General features: G+C 35.5%; 1 protein-coding gene across 1 annotated transcript in view; it reads left to right on the top strand.

The window, feature by feature from the left end:
- The window catches only part of NSUN6 (NOP2/Sun RNA methyltransferase family member 6), a 68,621-nt gene that overhangs the window by 2,803 nt on the left and 43,178 nt on the right, over nt 1-22,640 (top strand). The window contains exons 2-7 of the mRNA XM_023533143.1: nt 605-760; nt 4,425-4,504; nt 13,285-13,394; nt 14,277-14,430; nt 19,362-19,443; nt 22,483-22,602. Of these exons, the coding sequence (XP_023388911.1) occupies nt 605-760; nt 4,425-4,504; nt 13,285-13,394; nt 14,277-14,430; nt 19,362-19,443; nt 22,483-22,602 (702 nt within the window). The remainder of the gene's footprint in view (nt 1-604; nt 761-4,424; nt 4,505-13,284; nt 13,395-14,276; nt 14,431-19,361; nt 19,444-22,482; nt 22,603-22,640) is intronic.

The following is a 22,640-nucleotide window of genomic DNA, read 5'->3' as shown; positions in this document are numbered from 1 at the left end:
AAGATGACAAAACATGAGGAAATAAGTGTCAAAAAACTGCAATTAATTACAAGAGAACTTGATTGTTTAAGTCTGTAATTTAATTTCTGACAGGTGTCTTTGCTACCTATCTTTTTTGGATGATGTCTATTACATTTAATAATACCATTTTAAAAAATTCATGTGGGAAATCTTTGGATGATGTTATCAGTGTTACTTATTCAAGTCTTGGTGTTTTAAAAGGCTACTGATCAATTTGCTTTAGACTATGAAGTTAGCAAGTAAATAGCTATACAGAAGTGCTATAATAGTTAATGCATCATAAGTAGAATGAAATCCTGAATTTATATGACTAAATGTAGCAGATATTAATATGTTCAAAATGTTAATAAAACTTTGAAGTCGAAGCAGTGTTTTTCTAAGCCTTTATGTCGGGCTTAGAACCCAACAATTAAACCTAAGAACCTGTGAAGTATTACCATTCTCTTAGTTTATATTGACACCTAAACAATACAGCGAAATGAAATGAAACAGTTGCTGAAAGGTGTTTCATAAGTGGGAACAAATGTATATACATTTCTGCTTTTTAATTTGTATAATGAAATTGAAACATTGTTCTTTTCAGATTGTATCTGCTTTAGGTAAACAAGAAGCAGAAAGAAAGTTTGAAACTCTGTTAAATAACTTATCACACCCTCCTTCATTCACAACTGTCAGAGTGAATTCACATCTAGCCTCTGTACAACATGTGAAAAATCTGCTATTTGATGAACTTCAGAAGGTTTGTGCTAGCCTTTTGTTATTATGTACATAATTACATTTCTACAGCCTTAAACTGCTCCCCACTAGAATCCTATGAATGATATAATACTACTCCAGTTTCACAAATAAGGAAATTGAGGCTCTTGAATGTGAAATTGTTCAAGGTTACATAGTGAGGTATGGTAATGCTAGAACTTGAACTCGGCACTTCTGATTTTCAGTTTGGTTTAGTGACTGGATAAGTCACTCAACTCCTAGGCCTCAGTTGCTTCATCATTAAAATACGTGTGAAGAGGTCCATTCTAATCCTAAGAGTCTGTGATTCTGTAATAAGATAGAATGATCAGAAGGGCAGATTGTATAACTGAGGCGAGCCCCGAGGTAGGTACCTATTGATTACCTGTAGTAGTATATTTTTAATGGACATAAAAAAACTGATAGAGAAGTACTTTATTTTTAACAAAAGCAGGAAATTAGGAAAATATAAAGAATATATTTTTTAAATAAAACATCATTTTTTGTTCAATCAATAAAATAGTTTTGGCATAATACTCATTTTCTATGAAAACAATATTATAAAATGCCATTTTATAAGTCTCAAACAGAAAAATAATATTTAAATTTTTGTTTGTATTGTCTTCTTTGCTTTCAAAAGCTGTACATTTTGTATGTCATACACTGTACACTGCAGTTTGCCTCCCAAGAAATGTAAGATGGAGGAAAACAGATGCCTGAGTGCGGCACTTCAAATTGCACTTTGTAGTCATTAAATCTCTTAGAAGTAACTGTGGTAGGTGTTGGCAGACCTATTTCTATCTAATTCCTATCTAAATTAAAAGCAAGAGGCAAGCACGATTAAAGGGCTTCCATTCGTATATCACAGGCTGTTACCTGTTTACCCTAGATATAGCATTCAGAAATTTTTAGAAAACTAACACTAGTATTGATTCATTTTACTTTCATTACTTTCATAGAGTATCATATAGTCTTTAAGAACAATTCTATAAATTTCAGGTTGTGAGTAGATGACCATAAGAAGAACCAGTTGTGGTATATGAGTGTATGAGACCAAAACTTGGTCTCATATAATAATATTTGCAGAAAAAGTAATCTGATTTTTAATAATTGATAGCGATAGTTTTATCGAATAAAGGCATTAGGCACAAATATAAGCAGTTCCTCAAAGCAACTAAAATTATTACTTTTATATAGCCAGGCATATATTCTTTCAGCTAGTAGAAAGGAAACTGAGGCCCATCAGAGGTGTCCATAACTCGGGCAGATCCAGATTGGTTTCTAGCAAATTATTCCTTAGAGCCTAGATATTCTAATATTCCAATCTGATGGGTATATAAGATCTCATGGGCTAGTCACTAGGATAAGGCAGACAGAATCGCTCTGGGTGGGGTTTGAGTCCCTTTCCATAATGGATAAGATTAGAGAAGGTTGGGTTCTAAGCACTAGATAGGAAACTGGGAGTTCAGCAGGAGAGGGGACTTGGAGGAGGTTTTATAGACTATAAATTTTCTCCTTTTAAGTTCCAAAGCTTACGAGTGTCCTAAAGAGATGTCCCAAATGGGATTATATAAGAGTAGGTGCCTTTCTCCAAACTTCTCTGGGTCATTTAATAATTTATAATTTCATTTAGCTGGAGAAGATGTGGAGAAACTGGAACCTTTATACTTTGCAGGTAGGAATGTCAAATGATTTAGCCTCTTTGGAAAATAGTTTGGTAGTCTTAAAAAGTTGCACATAAATTTACTGTACAGCCCAAGAGAGGAATGAAAACATGTCCATGGAAATGCTTGCACATAAATATTTATAACAGTATTGTTCATAACAACCAGAAGGAAAGAACCATCCATATTTCCATTAATTGGTGACTAGAAAAACAAAATATAGAATATTCATACAGTAGAGTACTGTTCAGCAGTGAAAGTAATGAACATGCTCCTACAGCATTGGTGAACCTCAAAAACATTATTATAGTAAGTGAAAGAAGCCAGACCCAGGACACTGTATTATATGATTCTATTTGTATAAAAGGAAAATTTATAAAGAAAACAGGTTAGTGGTTGCTTGGAGCTGGAGCTGGGAATAGGATTGATTGCAAATGGCCTTGAGGAATCTTTGTGTGATGATGGAAATGATCTCCAAATGATGGTTGCATAATTTTTTAAATTCACTAAAAATCATCGAATAGTGTATTTAAAACAGGTGCATTTTCTGGTACTTTTAAAGCTCACTAAGGCTATTTTTAAAAGGGTGTGGGGCAGAAACAAAAAAAGCAGGTGATATGCTTGATTTAAAATAATGTGGTTTATGAAAGTTGTTTGTGTGCAGTTTTATGAAAATCTCGTTTCTGTATCATTTTAACATCTGATAGAAAAGGAGAGAAGGAAAACCTTGGTTTCAGAAGGACTGAACTCTAAAATATTTCTATAGTGTAAAGCAAATAATACTTCTAAAACAAAAAATTGACAAAATTCATTATCTATCTTCTCCTTGGAAAGATAAGTTTACCATAATCAGAATACTATACGGCCATCAAACAACTGGAGAGGGGAAAAAAAAGGAGAGAGGATCGATTGAATGAGAAGGAGTTTACCTTTCAGAGTTCTCAGTAGCTGTTAGATGTGGTTAGTCTGAAATGTTTCTTGCCTGGAAGGAGCAGAAGTTAGGAGAGCTGTTGACTTGATAGAAATGTAGTTAGATTTCTAAAATACAATTTTTTTTCTCTTAACTTAGAAATAAGTTGGTTTTACAAGTGTTTCCAGGTAGTGTATGGATACTACAGGGCTATAATATTGTTACTGCTCTTTCGTGTAAAATGTGAAAATTAGTGAGTTGAAATCTCTAGCCTGTGAGGCAGAGACTTGTTCTCAAATATTTGCATGTAGTCCTCTGAGAGTGTAGTACACCGTCCTTACTCTCCCATCCACTGTTCTGCTCTTTATTCCACTATGTGGAGTGCCAAGTCATCTTTTGGCTGCAACAGTGATGTACTGGTACATACCGAACAGCCCACTTCCTGGGAAAAATAACCTTTTGTGGTGTTTTGCTAATATAAGAGGTGTAAATACATACTTCCACTGTGCTTAATTTCAAGCTACCGACGTGACCATGCAGTTGGGGAAGACATGCACACAGTTGGCTGTGATGAGACTGTGTGAGCTGGCTGCAGCAGCTATACCACTGGCCCTGTACCTATTTATAGTCTGAAGGCCAAATATGATAGAAGATACTGAAAGTCCTGAGTCTTTGCCAAAAAGCATTTATTTCCCTCATCAAAACTGGCATGGCATCTGGTGTTGATAGTGTCTGATAAATATTGCTCATCTCAATCTTTAATGTCCTATTCAGAAGCTTTTTTAGAGTGCTTCATGTAGTTCTACATTGGATATATGTTTTTAAAGTAAGTTACTTAGGTAAACATGCTTCGTATTTATAAAAACAGTAAGCAAAATTGAGCCTTATAAAGAAGTTAGGATACTTCAGAATCAAATTATAAGGAACACATAGTTATTTTAAAGTCTTTGATTTTTATAGTATCCCATGGAATAAAGTGAAAATATCCCAAACCAAATTTCATGCTTTGCTAAATTATGATACTGTAAAGCTCCATAAATTGAAATTTATCAATTATATTGATTGCTTTATAATTCTGTGTTTATTTTTTACAGCAGTTTAATGGATTAAGTGTTCCTATTCTTCAACATCCAGACCTTCAGGATGTCTTACTTATTCCTGTTATTGGACCTAGGTTTGTAACTGTTTCATTTTCAAGTTATAGTCTTCTAAGTAAAAGTTTGTCACAGGTTCTCTTTTACTGTCTAGTGATAATACTGAGTTTTTCCATTATTAGCAACTATATATATACGTAGACAGGAATTCATAAATTTATAAATGCTGACTTATTACTCTATTATGGAAAATATTACAAAAGGCTAGGAATTGGCCCAGGTACCTTGAGAGTAATGCATTTTAGATCCGTTTGGTGCAGTCATTGATTTCCCCCCCTCTACTTTTTAAAAAACTTCCATTTGTTTATAGCTTGAGATTTCACTGCTAAGTTACGGATTTTTTGAGCTACTGCAAAAATACAGTGCAGCATATTTCTTTCATAGCTGATGTGTTTGTAAAATTTTATTCATTAATTCACAATTACGTTAAGTTACTATGTGTGTTCAATGGGAAGAATAGGCATTGTTCTGCTCATGTATTTGGGAGGCATATGTTTGAAAATTGAAAAATAGGCTTTCATATAATAATGGGAGTTCTTTTCCCAAGGAGCATTTAAAAGTCCTTAATTATGGTATAATTTTTTTTTATATCCGTAAGAATTGTAATAAATATAAAGATGCTCATTTTGTTAAAGCTTTAAAGTAATTCAGTGGCCAGCAGTAAAGTAGTAGTTCAATAAATTACGGTTTATCCATGCAGTAGAACATTGTATGCCCTTAACGTGAAGGAATTATATGTACCAGTAAGAGAACATGTTTATGATTAACTATCAGAAACGTGTTGCTATGCATAGGATAATTACATTTCTTTTGCAATTAAGAAAAAATACAACTACACCTATTTATATAGAGAAAAAAATTCTGGAGAGCATAACGTATCCAGTTAACAAGGGTTGACTCAGAGAAGGTTAAATTTGGGGAAAAGGGATAAGAGGAGATTTTCACTTGTAGTATTTGTATTTTATATTTTTACTACAAGCGTGTATTACTTTTGCCATTAAAAAATTGATTTTGTAAGTTACTTATTCTATTTTTAAGGCAAAATTTGCATATAGTGAAATAGAGCGGTCTTAATTAAGTGTACCTTTCCTGAGTTTTGTCAGATTCATACAACTGTGTAGCCAAGACCCAGCCCAATTAAGATACAGACTATTTCCATCACCCCAGAAAATTCTCTTGCATTCTGCTCCCCTCCCAGGAAACCACTGTTCTGATTTATCTCCTATTTAGTTTTAGACCAGTCAGTTACTGCCGTTGATCACTGTCATCGGCCTTTTAAGGTTATGCTTCTTGATTCATCTCAGAATGTATTGTGGACATCTTTCTGTGATGTTCATAATTTTCCCTGATTCATATAATGCAATTTCATTTTAATAGCTACATAGTATATTTTATTATTAAGCTCAATTTTATTTTTCAGCCCTTCATTGATAGACATTTAATTTTTTCCTGTTTTTCATTATTACCAACAGTGAATATTCTTAAGATATTCCTTTGTGAACTTGCATGAGCGTGTCTACAGGATAAATTGGTAAAACATGGAATCACTGTGCACATTTTAGTTTGACACAAGCCACCCTCTGAAAAGTTGTACCAGTTAATGTTTCCAACAGTATGTGAGTGATTCGGATTCTTCTATTCTTATTAAACTGGCCATTTTCTTTAAATTATTTTGATGATTTAACTTTAGTAATTTTCTATACTTATTATTTTTACCTGACCTTAATCATCCTTCCTGGTGATATAGGCTACTCATCAGAACATTAGTGAACTATAAAATACAAATGGTGAGTTACTACAGGAGAACATTGACAAATCATTTAGGGTTGCAGATTCACACCCTTACCTTGCATTTCTAAAAGGAGTGAGTCAGTTCTTTTTTTTTGTTTTTTAAACTTATAATTACTGTTATTATTTCTTTCCACTATGGAAAATGAGAAAGTTCTTACACTTTAATTTTCCCTAAAATTTCTACCAGCCAAATTTTATTTACTGTTTTTTAACATCATAAAAGTTTATCACTTTTTTATGCTATACACACAATTCAAATGGATCCAGTGCTTTTAATCTTGATGGTGTGGTTTATTTCTGAGTTCTCACCTTAATTAATCTCTTGGTTGGTGACTATAGTCATTTATCAGATCTGCAGTGCCTGCTTCCCATCTCCAGAGTACATCTCTATGTGCTCTGTTTACTTTTTTGCTTGAGAATTGCCTGTTTTATATTTAAAGTGGCTGAGTACAGTAGTTTCAAGTTACACGTTATCTCCCTTAGCGCTTTGTAGACATTATTTTCACAGTCTTATGGCATCAAGTTTAGCCATGAAGAAATCTGAGACCCCCAAAATATTATCCTCCTTGAAAGTAATCTTGGTTTTTCCTTTGCGATTTATGGAGATCTTAGTCATTGAACTTTAGAAACTGGGCTAGGATATAGTTTGATTTTTACTATTCTCTTAGTTTTTAATGAAACATAGTATAACTTTTTAGATGCAAATCTTCCAATAGTTCTTTGAATATTTTTGTTATACTCTGTTTTCTATTATAAGGACACTAGGACCCTGTATGTTGGGTTTCCAGTTCAGATACTCCTTGTGTTGGGGCACACCAAGACAACCCTCAGCTTTGGTGATTGGCTGGAAGGCCTCGACTCAGCATGTAGTCATGCTCATGGTGTCTTCATATGTATTATATGAAAGGGTACAAAAGCAAAATCAGCAAAGAGAAAAGACTCAAGGAACAAAAGCTGGAGAAACCTGGACACAAGCTTCTAAGTCTCCTCCCCATAGAGTTACCAGGATGTGCTTAATTCCTCCAGCACACAATTGCGACATGTGTGAAATGGTTGTCTAGTGGGGAAGCTCATTAGAGACTCAGTGCCCAAGGTTTTTATTGGGTGTTAGTCATGTAGGTACACAGTGCCTACCATGTACCAAAATTTCAGGCTCCTGAAAAGAAAGCAGGTGTTCGGAATAAACCGCATATACAATTTAGGAACAATAATTCATTCTTACCATTAGGGAAGATTTTATATCAGAGTCAGGTTTCATCTGGCAGCCAGGGGTCAACCTTGTAAGCAGGCCTTTCTAAGAATAGTCTGTTGTATTAACTCTTACTTCAGAGGATTTGCTATCCTTTATTTCCTGAGCTCTGCAAGTTCACTTTTTTTTTAAACTTTGTTATGGTATTCCTTTTTGAGGTTTTCCCTTTCAACATCTTTGAAAATAGAGATTTGAATTTTTTTCATTTTTCGTTGTACATTTTTTATCTGCATTTTGTTATGGCTTTTTTCTTGTACTGACTACATAAGTCCCATGTTGAATGAATCCACTCTGCTTCTCATTGACTGGAAACAGTTACATTCGCATAGATAGACCGAGTTTGTAATTTGCTCAAGGATGATACAGAACAGGGGTGAAGTGTGTTCTAGACAACCAATCAGATGTGGTTTTCAGAAACACTCTTACCAAGTCTTCCCTAGTGACAATTCTCTAGTCCTGGTGAGCAGAGCTGATGAAGACCAAGGCTCTTTGTGAAGACTTCTTGCTCGTAGTTTTTTTTTTATTGGGGCCTAAATTTTGTTTATGCTTACTTAACTCAGATGAGCAACAAAGCTGGTTGCTATTTCCCTCATCTCGCAGCAGCTTCAAGGCAGTTTTTCCAGGTTCGTTGGAGAAGACTCAGATTGCCTCTTTGCTCCCAGTTCCTCTTTCAGCTTTATCTGTCATGAACAGTTCCTGACCTGGCATCCCCAGAGTCTCCTTTTTTCTAGCCTGAACCTCCAGTCCTGGTTCTAAGTAATAAATATCTGATTAGGCCCCAGGGCCTTGCCTTGTCAGAAACATTGAGACCCTGTTGAGGAATTAGATTTGATCTAGATCTCACTGTGTCAGGCAATTATTCTTCATCATTGACATTATATCTCTTTCTTAGTTTTATTGCAAATGGAATTTCTTCTCAGATTTTCTTGTTTCCGCCATTTCTGTGGTCTTCAGAAAAAAAAATACTCTTTTGCTGATCTTGTACTAGAAGCCCAGTATTACACAATTGTTTAAAATATCAAAATATAGGTTAAATTTTATAGACAGTAATTTTAAAAGTAATTTCTCACCATAAATTCAGTTTGCCTCAGTTGATTTATGATAATATTTAATATACCGATCAAATATATTTTAATGTTGGGAAGGTTTTATCGTTAGTAATTTAATGATATCAAACATACAGTTGTAATGCTAAATTTGTTGTTATCGATATCAACCTTATTAAAAACTTAGAGAAAATTGAAAGCCAGGCTTCTTTCGATGAGTGTTTTTAATATACTTCAACTAGCATTTTCAAAAGAATACATTTAGATCAGTAGAATTTTTTAGGCCAATATTCAATTTGTAATTTTTAAGGATCTCTGCATTTTCTCTCTTAGTGTTCTTTTTGATAAAACTCTCAAAATATTTCTAGCAAATTAGAAAATTTCCTTTTCACGTTTGGATATATAATTCAATAGGATAAATCTCTTGAGATCCAAATGATGCTGGATTTGCCCTTTTAGCCTCCTGATTTCCATCTTTTATTGTTGCTTTTTCAATAGTACTTTAGGCTTTTGATTACTGTTTGTATATTTGAAATAATAGGGTAAATGCAATAGAGTTGTACAAAGTAAATGCACAAAGACTGTTGACTAAATACAGATGGCAGTGCTGCAGAAAAGAAATATTTGGTTGGCAAGGCACCATATCATGTGATATTCCAAAATTATATTCGTTATTTCCCATTTGACATAGAGTTGCTAATCTGTGCAGTTAAAAAAGTGCCAAGTAGATATGTCTATATTTTTATATATTCTTTATTGAAACATTCCCTTAATTTCAATCTTTAATTCCTAGTCACCTCATTTTTACCTGTTTTAATAGTTTTCTCTTAATCTGAGTACGTTCACACTGTTTTTCCTCCAATCTCTATTACTAGACTATTAGAAAATCATCTATCTTTAATGTTGTTTCACTCCTTTATTTAGAAATTTTTCATTAAAAATCGAGCTGTTTTGACCCTTTATCAACGTGTCTATTTTCCTGGCTAAAACTCTGCCCTTCAGCAGAGCTGACTTTCACCTCGATACCTGCATGTGATATTTTATGTGTTGAGGGAATCCCCAAGACCACACCCTAGCCTGATTGTCTAGGAGGACTCAGGATTCAGCATATAGTTGTGCTCATGGCTATGATTTATTACGATGAAAGAATCTGAAGCAAAATCAGCAAAAGGAAAAGGTGCATGGGCGAAGTCTAGGGAAAAGCTTTTGGAAGCTTCCAAAGTCTTTTCCAGTGGACTCGCGCAGGACGTAGTTAATTTTTCCAGCATGAATTTGACAACATGTGAGATTTTGCCAGTGAGGGGAACTCATTAGAGACTCAGAATCCAGGACTTTTTTTCGGGGCTAGTCATGTAGGTACTCCCTGCCTGGTACATACCAAAATTCCAGCCTCCCAGAAGGAAAGTCAGTATTTGTCATAAACTGTATTATTATTTGTACAAACAGTTTAGGCACAGTGAGCTACACTTATCAATTAACAATGGGAACCCTGAAATCTAAGTTCCCAGATGCCAGCCAAGGACCAACCTTATAACCAGGCTTTCCAAAGAAAGGATAGCAGTTCTGGCCTGCTATGTTAACTCTTTTCTTGGTAGTCTTCATTGTCTCCTCTCCATGAAATGGTTATTCTCATAAAAACTTCCTGAGTAACTCTACAAGGTTCCATTTCACAGAACAATTTTTTGAATTGGTGCTATGTCAAAGACACGGAGATGTTACAGAGACAAATGAAACATAGTTGTTTAGTCTAAAAGCAGGGGACTTTTAGTACAAGTCATATTGTGATGAATATCACAGTAGAAGAGAATTAAGTTCCTCCAGAGCATAGAATAGGAAGAACTAAATATTAAGAAATGGGTAAAGATTTTCTCCCAAGTAGATATTATTTCAATTGAGTCTTGAAGGTGAATAGGAATTAGCCTGATGAGATAATGTGGGCAAAGGGATGCTTAAGTAGAGAGAAAGCCTTTCCAGAGATAGAGAGGCATGCAAATATGTTGTGGTTTATCACAAAAGTGATCAGGTTTGACTACTCAGACGGTTTTCAGAGATTGAAAGATGAAGGTGAAGAAGTTGGGAGAGGTAGGCTGTGAAATGTAAAGGAGATTTTTTTTTTTTTTTTTTACTAAGCAATATTTTCTTTTTTGCATAGACTGTTGGGGCCAAAAACCTTAGTTAAGACTAGATTTATATTTTAGGAACATAGTACTGGTAGTAGCATAAAGCTATGTTTTCCAAAGTATGGGCAAGTCATGACCCATTAATAGATTGTAAAATCAATTTCATGGTTTTTTTATTAGCATTTTAAAAAAGAAATGGAATATTTTATAATATGTGATATTATATTCTTTGTAGTAAAGGCATTGTTTCATGAAATGCTATAAGTGTGTGTATAAGATAAACTGCAAGACTGGGGACAAGTTGTTTCCAATAGTGTGGTGAAGTAGATAACCTGGAAATGTTCGCTACATACTCCTAAGAATATTAAACATGAAATGGGCCCCAAAATGCACAGCCGAGTGATTAAGAATATAAGTGAAATGTTCAGGAATTAGACTGAAGGGTAACTGAAAACAGCAGTAAGCGTGCGAGCTAATATTTGGGGGTTAGGAGATGTAAGAGAGGAGATGGTTGATCTCGTAAATGTAGGGTTTTAACAACAGACTGTTAACAGGAGGAGGTGAGAATTATCCAGTAATTTAGGAATTGGATCTCTCTTGCCTTAGAGTCTAGGTTGGAGAAAAATCTTCTGAGAATGCAGAACTGTGGTTCTATACCTCATAAAGGTTTAGAATTCGAATTCATACTACCCAAGTGGTCTTGAAACCTATAATCTGGGGAATTAACATAAAAATTAGATTTCAAGCCAGTTCCTGAGGTGCTTGGGACAAACCAGGCAAAACCACTTGAGAGTGACACATTCAGTCCAGTCCACGCACATTTCTCATGATTTAAGGCTATATTCTGGGAATCATGCCACCGTGAGTGAGAATCAGCATATACAACAAACTGAAGGATTAGATTTTCCCCTAAACTTTAGCAAATGAAGCTATCTGGTAGGGACTATAAAATCAATTTTCTTAAAACGATTAAACACAAAAGTCAAATCTGAAACACAGAAGAGCCTAATTGCGGGGGAAGAAGATAGAATAGAAAAAATTTCCAGAAATAAAAATGTTATTAAAATTAAAAACTCATTTGATGACTTAAACTGTAAGTTGTACTCAACTGATAGAGGATTATTGAGGTAAACGACTCCACGGAAATTATCTAGAATGCAGCAGAGATAAACTGAAAATACAAAGTTGAGTCATGGAAAATAGAATGAAAAGGTACTTCATATTTCTAATGAGTCCTAGATGTAGAGAAGAGAAACAGTGGGGGTAAGATAACATTAAAAATGTAATAAGAATTTTCCAGAATTGATGACAGATTTAAGAAGTACAACGAATCTAAAGCTGAAAGTAAAAATCAATCCACGTCTTGATACTTCAGAATGAAACTGCACAACAACGACAAGATCTGAAAGCAATCAAAGATAAACGGCTGGAAGCTTTTCTGAATCAAGTTAAGAGATGTGTGTTTGATGTCAGGATGGCATAATTTCATGACAATGAATGGATTTAGAAGGTTTAGGAAGAAGGGCTTTAAGTTGATACCGAAGTTTCTAATTTGGTTAGTCAGGCAGATAATGACCCTTTGTTCGAGACTGGAAACAGATGAGATTCAGGGTGTTGCCAAAGATTTGAGGAGCAGTTCAGAGAAAAATAACATTGTTTAGGACTTGTTGAGTTTGAAGTAACTGGGACACCTAGGTATAAGTACTTGCAGGTAATTAGAAATATCAATTCAAATATGGAAGTCATAAGATTGCCAAGGGATAGGATGCAAAGCGAGAAGGCATGGTGGCATGTTTTGGAACCTGGGGAATGAACCTCTTTAAAAAATGGAGAATGAGCAATGAGAATGCATGGGACCAGGAAGGGGTGGTATAAAGCTGAGAAGTTTAGTGAGATTTGATCATCTGGAGATCACAGAAAGAAGATGGGGCATACTTAATTCACCCAGCAAGGAGTCGTGATGACAAATGTGAAATGTCGCTAACCAGGGAAGCTCATTAGAGACTCTATGCTTAGGACTTTTATTCAGGACTGATCACGGTGACACGACTTGACTTTTGAAAAAAAATCTTTGAGTGTTAGTAGTGATAACCTAGATTTTAATGATCCAGAGAATGAATTGGAGGTGAGAAATTGGAAAACATTCAAAGAAAGTTGGGCAACAAAAGAAGAAAAAATTATCTTCATCTATCTAGTTAAATATTAATGTACTATGCAACAATTTACCACTTTAGGCATGTTTTGGAATTCCTTGTATAGTGTGTTTTAGTTTTTGAAGACGGGACTTTATTTCTCTTCTAAGGTTGTGAAAACAGCAATGCTTGTTAAATGATTAAGCACTTTTTGATGCCACTTTATTGCCTTCCATCAGATGGACCTCTTTTTATTTTTTTCTTCAATGTTTATCTTTTTAAAAAACCATTTTCTCTATATTTGTCTTTTACTCAGCTTCTCTTATTTTTTCATGAATGACATTCTCTTGAGATAATCAGGACTAAAGAGGTTATTTAGGGTTTATACTAAAACATCGAAAAGGTTGGTAGATGTTGGAGGTATATTACTACTGTTAAATTTCTCTTATCTTACATTCCTAGGAAGAATATAAACAAAAAACAATGCGAAGCCATTGTTGGAGCCCAGTGTGGCAATGCAGTGTTAAGAGGAGCCCATGTCTATGTGCCAGGAATTGTGTCAGCTTCAAAATGTAAGTATAAAGGTTGAAAAGAAATGCAAAGAAGAAAGTGTGAAGAGACTTTATGTGGCCCTCAAAGTTTAATATATTGCTGTTCACAGAAAAAGTTCATCTACCCCTGATCTGTGTGATTTGAATAGTCTTTCTAGCTGTAGCCGATAGGCTACTCACTACTACAGTCAGGTTAATGGATGAGGTCTTAAAACGTTTTTGGAAAGTGGAATGCAATTTTCCATTGTTAATGTCATCGGGATTTGTTACCGAAAATAATAAAATGACTACAAAACTAGATTTAATTAAGCATATAAATCAACTCTGTTCAGTTTCCAGATATTCTAAATATATACACACATGTTAATGAATGTACGTCCTTATCATTAAAATCTCTGCCTTAAGTTCTATAACAGGAAAGTTGCAAAGAAACACCAACAGGGTTATGGGATTTAGAAAGATTCCTTTGAGGAAGTGTAATGTATGTTTTTAAAAAATCTTTTTCAAGGAAACTTAGAACTTTGAGGATTGAACCAAAGATATCAAGATTTATTCGAAGTCTTTTAAGGGGTGGGAAGTCTCTTAGGTTTTGAGAAAATAATTTAAATAGAAGAGATCTTTCCTGCTCAGCTAAAGACTTCTAATTGAGGTGGGATATTTTGAAGACTATTTTTTTTCTTTGTTTTCCTAGGAAAAAATCTTCAATTAGAGTTATTGTTAGGGGACATTTAAAAGTAAAATGTTATATTTTCTCTTAGGGTTTATTTTGAGACAAGGAGCCAGTTTAGGCTCCTTCATGTGTGCTATTGATGTCCCTGGAGGTCCCTGGTCTAGCTTAAAGAATTGTCACTGATTTTCTGTCAAAGTATATATAATTATAATATGATTTTCTTCTTTCCCTAGTTATGAAAGCTGGAGATGTTGTTTCTGTATATTCTGATATTAAAGGCAAATGTAAGAAAGGAGCCAAAGAATTTGATGGAACAAAAGTATTTCTTGGAAATGGGATTTCTGAAGTAAGCCGCAAAGAAATTTTCAGTGGGCTACCCGAACTGAAGTATGTATGTCATCAAGTGTTGTTTGAGGGAAATAAGCATTCTTTTTGTGGTTCAAAGAAAATGAAAAACAATGTAAAAATATATCTAGTTGCATTATATGAATAATTTTTTTTGGCATAAATTGAACTGGAAAATAATTTCTTAAGCCATATTTCCATCAAGTTTTTTAGAAAAAATGCTTTTAGATAAAAGAGTAAATGTTCAGATTGAAGAGCCTTAAGTAAGCAACTAGTCATATTGTAATTGTCAAGTTATTTTACTTTTCCTTTTGAATTTTTTTGATTTGGAATTTTTGCATATTTGAAGAACAATACTTATGTTAATAAAAGATGAATTACGTGAGCCTGTCCATACCTTTTTTAAACACTCTGATTTTGTGAAAAGAAAAGCTTATAATTTTAATTAAATTTAAAAGAAAAAAATTTTAATTAAAGTTTTACAAGAAAGCCAATACTCACATGAATACTTATGGTCAAAAATTAATGCTTGGATTTACTCAAATCAAATTAAAATTAAAATATAGTTTTAAATCTCTGGTCGCTACTGGCTCTAAATCCATGGACAGTCCAGTTCTTACTTTGCTTAGAATTTTCAGCCTGTTTTAGGGGTTCTGTGGATACCTTCAATTACTCAAAAGTTGGCAGCTACTGCGGACATGCTGAAAACTGGATTTCTCCATCTAGTTGACGGGGATCAGAACAGGTCTCCTTAAGATATGCTACTTTGGCATGTGAATTATTTTTAACTAAAAGCAATTGAGACCTTGCAGGCTCATGAAAAAGTTTTATCTCTCAAAGAATTTAAGTTAAGGGGCTTGCCCATAATTAGAGTTATCACCAGAAATAAATTTTTATGACCTATCTATAGGTCAGGGCAAACATCTAATTATTGAACATCTGTTCTTCTTATCATCTCGTGAATGGCGTATGTGTGACTTTCCTCCCCTCTGAAGCCTCAAGGTACCTTACCTCCTCTTTAGCTCAGAATGTCATAAATATCTCATTTTCCCTTTCTGTTCTGAACCTCTCATGTATGTGGGGTCTCTGACTCTCGCGTATGTGAGGTTCCCTTACATACGTATGTAATTAAAGTTGGTTATTTTCTCTTATTAATCTGATCTGCATCATGTAGATTTAATTATTAGACCAGTGATAAGAACCTAGGAGGGTAGTGGAAAGTTTCTGCCTTAACCCCATAGGACTGGGCCACACACCTCTGATTGATTCCTGGAACATTTTTTCATGTTGGAGCAGTTAGATTTATAGTTGAAATTAATTCTTCTGAAGAAACAGGTTATTGGATTCCCTAGCTCTAGTTAGCAGTACTTTCCAAATAGCCAAGAACAAAGATCTTATTCTTTTTTGAAAGCTTTATGATTATGAAGATAAAGTATATATCTTGTGTTTATCTTTGGGTCTGTAATAGGGTATTGATATTTTGACTGCCTCTTATGGTTCATTGTAAGTGGTACACTCTTCATCCTCTTGTTTTGTTTGATATAGTGGTTCCAGTCACTACTGACAGACCTTTCTGAGTAATGTTTTCTTTGTTGATGGAAGTAGGAAGCAGCCATCTTTAAAAAACTTGATTTTTAAACTCAGGTTTTAAATTCAATATTCAATTATGGTGTTATGATTTCTTTCTCTGCCTATGTGAGAAAAAGTATGTTTCCATAACAAATGCTACATAGACACCCTGTTTCTTATTTATAGTCTATAAAACTTTAGAACCAACTCTGCTAGTATTTAACTAATAAATTTTCACCCTTTGGTTTCTTGGATTCCAGCCGAGCTTGATCATTCATAGACTCAGAAGTAGGTTAACTTACTAACAGACATACTAAAGTACCTATGCAATCTGGTACTTTACATTATCATATGGAGATACGTATTACAAAAATAGATTTAAAAGAAACATGCAGTCCCATACCTGAGCAATAATTGGCTTAAATTATTCTTTGTCATGTTTTAAGTTAAATACTGTATAGATGGACATGTTGTCCTGGTAGGCATGGTACGAAGGAGACAGTCAAATGTACTGTTACCATTGGGGTGATGTGAAATCCAGTGTCACCTCAGAGGCATGGGATGAAGGTCCTCAGTTCTTCCCCGCTGACACAGCAAAGAGTTACAGGTCAGCGAGATTTAGAAGTAAGATTTATTGAAAGTACATTTTAGAGGGAGACAGGCCATGTTTAGGAAGGCTGCGCTATGGGAGGTGAAAAGATAAGAGTATGCTCTAAGGAAGAAGTGGGTTTTCAGCAAAGAGCTGTAATAACGCAGAAGTGGGAAGGTCTGTTTATATTCGGGGCATGACGGGAGGTCCTAGATGATCTGCATGTAAGGTTACCTTGACTGACAGTTGGCTACTAACTCTTTGCCTACTGTGCATGTGCTTACCCAGAATTCAGTCTGTTATAGATTCATGAATTTCCAGCCATAGGCATGATATAATGATGGTATAATGAGGCTGAAGTTATGGACAGGTTAAGGTAGTACTGTTTGCACATGCGTTTGTGGCCGGTTTAGCCAGCAGCTTTTATGGCCTTTGTGCTCTAGGATTTGGGTTAATTTATAACCGTGAAAGAGAGAGTGTTCCTGGGGGATCCTAAAGGAAGGTCTTCAAGGGAGGTTTCTATGTTTACAGAGTTGAGCCTTCACTCCTGTCTCTCATGCCTGCCTAACTACCTAACAGTACCAGAACTCGAAGTGCTAGATGGGAACTGGATTAGGAAGGCAGACACATATATGTTAATTTTAGTATTTTTCAGAGGACTGGAATCCTGCAAGTCAGAAAGTCATTTAAATTACGGAGTGATCAGGTTGCAGAATTCAAGGCATTCAGTAATGAGTCTACACTCTGGATGGGGGGCGAGGGAAGGTGTTGATCAAGTTGAGAGCACCAGCTGTCTCAACAAAGGACTGTTAAATGTGAGGCGCTGACATTTCAGAAGGTTCCTTTGAGTATTTCCTGCTCAGGGACAGGACTATTTGACTAGTAAGTGGTTTTATTTGATCCTGACTGGAGCAAGGACCAGTCTTTACTCTAGTTTAAAGTGCAGATTCAGAGATCCCAAGTAGTAGTAAATAAATGAGGGAGGATAAAAGGGATGGAAAGAAGAAGAAAGGAGTTAACATTTATTGTATGCAGAAAGACGCTAGAACTGAAGGGAATTCCTCCTCATATCCCCTGCAATGACAGTTTACAAATATCTACAGAAATCATTTCACTCTAAAGCACAGCATAAATTTACCCTGCTGTGGCGTAATAAATAATTTAATCTTTGTCCTGGGTTCCTGGCACTGGGCCCCTAAAACCCTTGGAATCTCTGGAGTGATAGTGTCTTTCGTATGCTAATGAGGTGGCTGAGGGTGGGGGCTGGTTGCCAGAGCAACCAACCATGTGATTTGAAGGTTGGAACTTGCCCCATCCCCTGACCTTTGGGGAGAGGAGAGGGTGTTAGAGCTTGATTAAATCACCAGTGGCCAGCAATATAATCAGTCACACCTATGTGATGATACGTACATGGTGAACAACACATCTAGGTGTTGGAGGGCAGTGAGCCAAGAGAGGGCAAGGACGCTCCAGGTCCCTCTCCCATTCCTTGTCCTGTGCATTTCTTCCATTTGGCTCTTTCTGAGTTGCATCCTTCATAATAATATGGTAACAATAAGTAAAGTGTTTTCTTGAGTTCTGTCAATTGTTCTAGCAAGTTATCGAATCTAAGGAGAGAGTTGTCAGAACTCCCAAATTTATAGCTGGTTGGTCAGGAGCATAGGTGGCAGCCTGGAATGTGCAGCTGACATCTGGTATGGGGCTAGTTTTGTTGCTCTGAGCCCTTGAACCTGTGGAGTTCGAGGATAACTTCAGGTAGTGTCAGTTGAATTGTAGGACACCCAGTTGGTATATGGAGACTTGGAGAATTGGTTGGTGTGAGCAGAAAACCCACACATTTGGTGTCAGAAGTGTTGTGAATAAAATTAGCCCACCTGCCTACATCAAGTAGAGTACAAAACATCTGTGTTGATGCTTTTCTGCCAAGATCAGTTCGTAAGCTGTGAACTTGTCTAGCATGCTCTATCTGAAGACTCTGTTCTTTGCCTTCCTTAGACTCTTCTTTACTTGTACCCTTGTGCCTGATTTAAATCCTGATTCTTTTCTTTTATGATTAGACTGTATTTTTTGTGTCCTGCTAATCCCCAGAACGTTATGTAGATTTCCCTTTTTTCTCATTCTCTCTGGTGTGGCCAGATAACACTGGGCTTTCTCTAGCAGTGTTTGTGTGCTTTCTCGTCCCTTTGATAGTATCTGACAACCTTTCCCAGGTTGACATGTTTTTCTGAATCGCTGTCTACCTGGGACCTGGCCCTTCCTGCTCTCATCTGTTACACTGCCACTCAGAACACGGGACAAAGGTGGAAAAGACCATCTTGAGGATCGTGTCAGTATCGAGGAATTATTCTCTAAGGAGATAAGAGCAGTGTGACATGTTTGTCATTGCTTAGCATCAGCATGATTATATATTTCTCTTTCATAGAAGTACCTAGCACAGTGCCTTGCAGACTGAATTGTTTGTTGAATTGAAAAGCTAATAACAATGATCAAAATTCTGTTACCAGAAAGATTAGAATGAATAAATACTCAGATTTCTTTGCTTTTTAGTCTGTTCAGATCTTAAAAGAAACTCATTTGTGCCCAAATGAAAAATGTATGTAACTTTATCCTTTAGTTCTCTTGATGGTCTCCTACTGCACGTTAAAAATTCAGAAACAATTCACAGAAATATTCTAAATATTTTGCTGTCTAGTAAAAAGAGGTTTTAAAAAGGCAGAGCATCTGATATTTGACATGCTACTTGGGTATGTTGCTAGAAATGGAGTTTGTATAGGCGATGTAATTTATATAGAATAACATATGTCCTACTTTTCAGAGGTATAGGCATAAGAATGACAGAACCAGTATATCTCAGCCCTTCATTTGACAACGTACTGTCCAGCTACTTATTTTTACAGGTAAGTATTTGTAAAAATAAAATATTTAGTGACATTAAAACATACTTCAGTGAATTACTTGAAATCTAAGGTGTTTTTGTTTTTACTTCTAACGTTTACTGTGGTCTATTTATATATTTTCTGATTTACTTTTGGTTAAGCAGTAAGAAAAAACTTAGTAAGCACTCTTTCTCAACTAATTTTTAACTATTTTTTTACCCTTTGTGCCCAAGAGTGCTTTAATATAAAGCTTGTAATTGTTGCTTTCCATCTCAAAATATTAATCTGTAAACAATGCATGCATTTGCTATACATATACATGTTTGTAACTTTGAGTAAGATTCAAATGGTTTGTAACAGATTTTTGTCGGGTGGTTATCACTGTGATAGTGATTTGTTTTGCCTTATTCAGTTTATCGAGTACTTCTGTGTACATTAACTGATTTTATTTGATACAGTCTGGTTAGGTGATGTTATTATTAATGTTGTTATTACTTCAAATATAAAAAGATAACAAAGATCAGATCTGTTAGGGTTCTTGGACAATTTTACACAAGTTAATGGAGAATTCAGATTTGACATCTGCTTTGCCTGCTGTCTGGGTGGGGAAAGAGCTCAGCAAAGGAACAATGGCACCTGTCAGCATTTTAGTCCCAGACAGAGCTGCCCTTCCAGCCCTCACCCTAAAGCCGGACAGTTCATTTCCTCCCTGTATGTCTCTGGTGCTTTTCAAGCTACTGCCCCAGCACTGGAGCTCAGAGCGAGTGAGTTTGTGAGTCTGTGTGTGGGCCCTTTAAGACCTGCAATGCCTAGGTTTCCAGCAGCCTTTGGTCTCACTCAGCCACAATCTCTGCTGATTTTAATAACAAAGTTATGGGAACTTCTCTTCCCAGTACTGGAGCCATTGGCTGGAGAGCTCAGTGTGGGGCTAGGACCCCTCACTCCTCCAGGGAGACCTGCACCTGAGATATTCCTCTCATTTCTTTACTGCGTCGTGGGTGTGAGACTAGCCTGTTTCGTGTCTCCACCTCTCCTCCCAGTCTTGTGGCTTCTTTCTATCCTCAGTTATGGGGAATTCTGTTTAACTAGTCTTCAGGCGGTTCTCAGTAATAGTTCTGTAATTTAGTTCTAATTTTGATGTCATGGGAGAGTAGGTGAGCACAGTGTTTACACTGCCATCTTGACCGGTAGTCTTCAGAATCTTTTTAGTTCGATGTAGTCTCACTTAGTTTTTCTTTTGTTTTACTTTTGATGTCAGATTCAAAAAAATCATTACCAAGACCCATGTCAAGGGGCATACTTCCTATGTTTTCTTTCAGGAGATTTATAGTTTAAGGTCTTACATTCAAGTCTTTAATCCATTCTGAACTGATTTTTATATGTGGTGTAAGAGAGTAGTCCAGTTTCATTCTTTTGCATGTGTTTGTCCAGTGTTCCAAGCCCCATTTATTGAAGAGATTGCCCTTTCCTATTATGTATTCTTGACTCTTGTTGTAAATTAATTGACCATGTATGCATGGATTTATTTCTTGTTTCTATTCTGTCCCATTGATCTGTGTCTGTTTTTATGCCAATGACATACTGTTTAAATCACTGAAACTTTGTGATAGAGTTTGAAATCACAGAATGTGATGCCTCCAGCTGCGTTCTACTTTCTCAAGATTGCTTTGGCTGTTTGGGATCTTTTGTGGTCCCATATAAATTTTATGATTGATTGTTCTGTTTTTGAATATTTAAAAAAAATCACTAGATGATTCTGTTATGTAATGAGGATTGAAAAATACTGTAGAGATAGGTAGTAGACTAAATTATTTTTAAAAAACTGTCATCATTTAAAACTTTCGTGAAGCCTCTTCACTTGGACTGTTTTATAATTTCAACTTACTGCATGACCAGAAGGTTTTTTTATGTTACTTATATTTGGAAATTTCTGTCTTCTTTGACCAATATATTCTTATCTTTATTAGGAGTTAAGCATAATCATTTGTCTCTAGATAAAGAATTTTCAGTAGCCACATGTTTTAGTGTTTTCATATTAGAGTTCAATTTGTAAATGTTTTTGCAATAAACTAGATCATTGAGAAAAACTTGTCTGTAATAGGTGGCGCTGTTTTTCTGGTTCCTAAATTGTTTGCATTGAGTTTAATGATTCCTTCATCCTCAGAGAGGGTGAAAATTTGCTTGTTTGTGTCTCCTTTCTCACCATTGATTTTGTTTTGAAGTGGTGATCTTGGATTCACTTGAGAGCATTGTAACCTTCTCACAGTTCTTGAGGACATACTAATGGATGTATGTGTTTTGCTGTAAGAATGAATTGAAATCTTTAAGCTTTAAAAATAAATAACTCTAGGCTTGTTAGCCTCTACTTTTTTCTTGCCAAGTATTTTTAAAAATTACTTTGTGATATTACTCTGTTTTATTTAAGGCTAACTCCTGTAGTAGCAGCCTTTATGTAATTAACATTAATAATGATTTAATATAACAGTGCTATAGGCGGAGGTATATTTGGGTTATATAATCTCATATATTTCTAGGTGTCTATCAGAAATAGCTAAGATTATTTTACATTTTACTTTTCTCCTACTAAAATGTGGCAGTGGTGAGAAGACAGGAAGCCAAACATGCCTTTGAGTGGCATTAGCAGCATAAAAATGGGATTTTAAAATGGGAATTAGATAATGAAGCACCTGAAAATACAAATTCTTGTACATTTTCTGGGGAAAAGATCCAGAACCTTTTCATATTTCTAAGAGGTCTCTGACCTCCAAAATATTAGAACCACTGAATTGAGAAAGGGTGATATGCTTTTTTTTTGCTGAATTGATTGGGGGAAGTACATTGTGTACATGCATGTGTGTCTGTGTGTGTGACTGTCCCATGAGATCATAGGATAACCTAGGAAATTGTAAATTTCCTGACACTAGTATACTTACGAAGAAAACTCATGCTCTTGACAGAGGGTGTTGAACTGGATTACCTCCAAATGTTTCTTTATGTTCTCTGATTCTGAAATTGAAAATGATTTCGAATCTTTGATAATTGATTTTTTTTTTCTTATAGAATTTGCCATCTGCTGTAGTAACTCATGTTTTGGACCCTCAACCTGGAGAGAGGATTCTAGATTTGTGTGCAGCACCTGGAGGCAAAACAACACACATTGCAGCACTAATGCATGATCAGGTGAGACCGTCTTCACAGCAAAATGACTCTCAATGTAT

The sequence above is a fragment of the Pteropus vampyrus genome, unplaced genomic scaffold, assembly GCF_000151845.1.
Source record: "Pteropus vampyrus isolate Shadow unplaced genomic scaffold, Pvam_2.0 Scaffold96, whole genome shotgun sequence".
Taxonomy (NCBI): Eukaryota; Metazoa; Chordata; class Mammalia; order Chiroptera; family Pteropodidae; genus Pteropus; species Pteropus vampyrus.
The sequence above is the reverse complement of the archived record's forward strand: the minus strand, read 5'-3'. Positions and strand labels throughout refer to the sequence as shown.